The sequence below is a fragment of the Triturus cristatus genome, chromosome 2_2, assembly GCF_964204655.1.
Source record: "Triturus cristatus chromosome 2_2, aTriCri1.1, whole genome shotgun sequence".
Taxonomy (NCBI): Eukaryota; Metazoa; Chordata; class Amphibia; order Caudata; family Salamandridae; genus Triturus; species Triturus cristatus.
This window is the reverse complement of record NC_140582.1, coordinates 1,187,818,838-1,187,823,826: the sequence shown is the minus strand read 5'-3', so window position 1 is coordinate 1,187,823,826 and position 4,989 is coordinate 1,187,818,838. Positions and strand designations below refer to the sequence as shown.

General features: G+C 54.0%; 1 protein-coding gene across 1 annotated transcript; it reads left to right on the top strand.

The window, feature by feature from the left end:
• The first annotated feature begins 1,705 nt into the window (after positions 1-1,705).
• EGR4 (early growth response 4) lies at positions 1,706-4,752 on the top strand. Its single transcript, XM_085643358.1, has 2 exons — positions 1,706-1,956; positions 3,036-4,752. The coding sequence occupies exons 1-2, from the start codon at positions 1,794-1,796 to the stop codon at positions 4,367-4,369; spliced, it is 1,497 nt and encodes a 498-aa protein (XP_085499484.1). The 5' UTR covers positions 1,706-1,793; the 3' UTR covers positions 4,370-4,752.
• Positions 4,753-4,989: the final 237 nt, after the last annotated feature.

Genomic DNA, 4,989 nt, shown 5'->3' with positions numbered 1-4,989 from the left:
GCATGGAAGGAGCTGCTAACTATAACTGGGGATTTTCTGTGTTTTGTTTAGTTCAAAACATTAATGTTGTCACTGACAAATTCATCTTACTATGTAACATTACTTTAACCTTTTTTTTCAGTAAAAAGATAAAGAAAAAATATATATACATCTACGTATATATCGTTACTCTTTAGTTGACACACAACCGTATACACTTACAACATAAAACACTCACTCTTCTAATAAGCTATGCTAAAACATAAACTTCTCGACCACTCCCTTAGTTTCACCCTTAAAAGCATCACGTCTTAACATTAATGTCATTTCTCAAACCAATAGCATTAATTTTATCCACTTCAGAAGCATGAAACGCCACGCCGGCAGTAAGCGAGCTCGAACCTGCGAGGACAGATCTTAGCAGCATGCGCACAGCCGACTGAGCTATGTTACATGCCACGTAAGCACTATCACTGCGTGTAAGGGATCAATGCGCAAAAAAAGAGAGAAAAACACTGTTTGTCTCAAACTCTTAGCGTGTATTTTGTGGGAAAAAACACTTCATATTACACATTTTTCTACCTGCTGCATGCCCCTTTACACACTCACTATCCCTGCTGCATGCCCCTTTACACACTCACTATCCAGTGACTGTAACCATCGTTTGGTGTCTATCTGGACAGGCTGTGATATTGGTGCAATATTGTGTTATAATTATCAGTGTAGTGGCATTCACGTTGCAGACCTGGGGGTCTTCCCCACGGGAATCCCTGACAAGGCCCCCGGGCCCCAACCGCGCCCTCCCGCCCACTTCCTAAAAGCTGCACCTCTGCTGGGGACCCCTTGCCCCGGGGCCCCGTGCTGGAACCCCCGGCACTTGGTGTATTTCAAGCAGAGGATAGACGGCTGCCGCGTCACGCGCCGAGAGCTCCTTTTTTGGGGCTCCCCAGCCCACATCCTGTATCCATATATGGACATATACATCACAGAAGCATCACGGGGGACTCCTGAAATGGAGAGCCTGCGAACGGCGGAAGATGCGAGCGGGGTATAAAAGGGGCTGGAGGCAGGCTGGGCTCACAACAACACTGGCGAGGCCGGAGGAGGGGTCCGCGGAGCTCAGCGCTGCTACTGGGCACTCACTCCCTGGCACCTGCGTCTGCAGCTGGCGCACCCCTGGCAACAGCATCACTGGGGCATCCTTGGCATACCTGGCCATCAGCGTCGAGCCGCTGCATCTGTGAAAGAGACAAACCCTGGCACTTCTTGGGCACACCCCTGGCAACCGCATCACCGAGAGCTCTCTGGCATATGTGGGCAACACCATCCTCATCTTCTTGCCATATCTCTGGCTGGAGCATCCACCTTTCCTGGCACACCCCAGGACGACTTCCTGGCACACCTTGGCAGCAGCAGTCACATCGCTGGCAGAGCTACCCAGGACTTCTAGCACAACTCTGGCAGGAGCGTCCACCTCTCACTGGCACACCCCTGGCAGCTGCGTGCCCCATTGCTCTCTGGCATCAGCATCATCTGGTATCATCTAGCGCTGGTAGGCCTTCGGGTAGCTGTGCGCTATATAGGACGCGTTGAATTGAATTGCCTTGTGATCTTTGATACACCCTGGCACCAGCGCCTCTGGCTCCCTGACGCGTCTTTGGCAGCACCAGCGGGTGCCCGCCACCACCTTGGCACAGAGGATACCCACATCCCTGGCACACTCGAGCAGCAGCCTCTCGGTATCTCTGGGTTCATTGATACCAGCACCAAGGGCACACCTCGACATTCCTGCACAGAGCTGGGCTGCCCTGGAGATGCAGGGCACCATGGACTTCTCGTGCCAGGACTTCGCCAAGTACGAGGAGGACGCGGAGCTGAAGCCTGCGGGAGACCCGAGTTTGGAGGCCGGGGGCTCGGAGCAGACACTGTACCCGGAGCAGCAGCAGCCGCAGGGGGAGGCAGCAGGCTTCACCGACGGTAGGCACCGGGTGGGCAGGCAGCGTTGGCAGTGCCAGCCCCAGGGGTGGGTGGCAGCATGGAGTTCCGCTGCGTGGTCTGCGCGCAGGCGTGCATGCGAGGGCTACCCGCCTAAGGGGCCAGGGGACAGAAGGGGGCGGCCCATCAACATGGGGGGAGGTGGGGGAGGGAAGGGGTCGACACCTCCGGTGGCTCTGCAAACCTTTGCTTGGGGGCCACAGGCAGCGAGGGGACATGCGTGTTATCAACCACAGGTCCATGCAAGGCGATGCAGGGCTGTCATATAGCGCATGGGGTGAACATTATTCGTACTTACATGCATGTCTTGCTAGACACAACCATATGTGCGCATGTGTAGATACATACATATCTCATCAATATATATGCACATTTATGTACAGAGCTAGATCTGAACATATAATGTCATTTGTGTATCCGTTTATTCATGAACATGTTTACGTACAGTGTCACATATATGTCCATGCCCAATCTGTGTATGCACATATGTGAATTTATCTAAATAGCAAGAACGCAGATATCATTTCATATGTGTGCGTTATATAAGTATATATATTTATATTGAGATATTCACACACACGTATGTACGCATGCGTATTTGTATGTAAACATGTACACATGTTTAGCCACATAGGTGTGCACATAAAGTACGAACACTTAGTACATCCTTATAAGTAGTTGCCCTACAGTCACCTCTCATTTCTGGTCCTATTTTGGGATGCGCTCCTTTTCCTCTCTTTCGCCCGTGTGATAGAATATGGTATTACACTGTGCACCCGTCACACAAGCAGGGGCACGAAACACGCGATAAAACATCCCTACAGGGGTGCAGTGCCACGGGGGTGCCCTTACGCAAGTACTTTGGCTGACAAGAAACGTTTTTGAAATATCTCACCAGCCCCACGGACAGTCTCAATTATTGCACACGATGAATACGGAATTAAACTAAAGTGGGAAATAGCGCGGGGTTATAACTTTGTTTAACGTTCAGCGCTCGCTTCTTGTATTATTGCTCTAGGCGCTACAGTTTGAACTCACGCTTCTGCTCTCTCTCTCTCTAGGTGATTTCCTGCCCTCCGAAGCCCGGGAAGAGACGTCGGACTACGCATACCTCGCGGGCGAGCCCTCCCCGCCCTCCGTCAACTACTCCGGCAGCTTCTTCATCGAGTCCCTGCCCGAGCACGCGCACGACCAGGAGGCGCTCTTCAACATCATGTCGGGGATTCTTGGCATCTCGCCCTTCTCCACCCTGGAGCGGCACTCGCGGCAGACTGAGGCGCTCTACTCCGTGCCCGAGGCGCTACAGAACCACATGGACCTCTACGCGCACTGCGCGCCCAGCCTGAACATCTCCGTCCAGCAGGGCTACCCGGACCAGGCCTACCCCGGGTACCACGAGGACATCCACCAGGTGCCCGCCTCGCCCACTCTGGGGAGCGCCTGCTCCTCCCAGTGCCTCTTTGAGTCCAAGGTGTTCCAGACCAAACAGGAAGAAGACGTCAAGTACCAGCCCGCGCTGGACAAAGTCAAAGCCCAGTGGGGGTCTCTGGGCCCACAACATGGCGGCGTGCCGGCCTCTTACTCATCGGAGGGCTTCCCCAGCCCAGATAGGCCCCAGTCCCTCTTCCAGCACCTGGGGTCAAAGATCGAGAGCTTGTTGTCCGCCTGCTGCCAGCCAGAGGCTAGCGCATCGAGCACAGACTCTGGGAGCTTCAGCACCAGCGGGTTACGTTTTGGCGGCTCCACAGAGGGATTCCAGAGCGCTGGCAGCCAGTGCCAGCTGTCCAGTGACTTCAGTGACACCAAGCTGCATATTTTCCAGTCCCAGCTCATAGAGGAGCTGGAACCCTTGCTGTCCCAAAGAGAAGTCGTGTCCACTCTGTTGAAGTCCAACGAGCTGGCCCATCAGCAGTCCCCAACCCTTCCCATGTCAGACTTCCTGGGCCACTCTCCAGGGTCAAACTCACTGGCCTCCAGCTTTTCAGCTCACTCTGTGGCAGAACCCCGAAAGAAGGCTCGGCGAAACAGGTGCGCGCCAAAGTGCTTCCGCCCCAAGCCGAATGAGAAGGCCTTCTCCTGCCCAGTGGACAGCTGTGTACGGAGCTTCGCCCGCTCCGACGAGTTGAACCGCCACCTGCGAATCCACACCGGCCACAAGCCTTTCCAATGCCGGATTTGCCTGAGGAACTTTAGCCGCAGTGACCACCTGACCACCCACATCCGCACCCACACGGGCGAGAAGCCCTTCTCGTGTGACATGTGTGGCCGCAGATTCGCTCGCAGTGATGAGAAGAAGCGACACTCCAAGGTGCACCTCAAGCAGAAGGCACGCACAGAGGAGAAGCTCAAGGGGCTTGGCTTCTACACCATGGGCCTCTCCTTTGGGGCGTTATGAGGAGGCGCCCCGTGGTCTAACTTCAAGCTAGGCTCTTGTGGCCTTGGTACAACCTTGGGGAATGTTACTCCAATCGGTCATGTGTTTTGATGTCCTTCCAGTCGAGAAGGTCATGAGGTGTCTAGTTGCAAGGTGTTTGCCTTCTCTGTGCACCGTGTTCAAGCACGCTTTGGTGTCATCGCATTGTGTACGGAACGCTGAACAGTATGTGCCATCAACTGCCCTACAAGCTCTGTTGATGAGGTTGAGCGCTAGCAGGCATTGTTGTTGCAGTTCCTCAGTCGCGGGCATATCAGCTTGGTCTTTGTGGATATTTCAGCACCATCCTGAGAGTGGACAGCTCCCAGCACAGTGCATACCAGAGCAAAAGACTCGCCAGCAAACCAAGGAAGGGGGCTGCTTCAAATGTTGCTGCTTCTATGTCAAAGTGTAAATAAAGGCCACACCCCTCAGACCCACAGCGGGCTTCAACCAAAAGTGGGCCCTCGCAGGGGACTTGGTCACATCGACAATTGATGCCTGCACTGAGATAAAGGTTGTGCTTTTGTGATTCCTGCAAGCCTCTAGATATGGAATTTCTGTGAACTATGTTGTTTGTGGCCCTGGGGCGACGAAGGTGG

Excerpts from the sequence above, each read along its gene's own strand:
- EGR4 (XM_085643358.1), top strand. The coding sequence starts at position 1,794 with ATGCAGGGCACCATGGACTTCTCGTGCCAGGACTTCGCCAAGTACGAG. Across the intron at positions 1,957-3,035 it reads GGCAGCAGGCTTCACCGACG|GTGATTTCCTGCCCTCCGAA; the intron begins GTAGGCACCGGG and ends CTCTCTCTCTAG.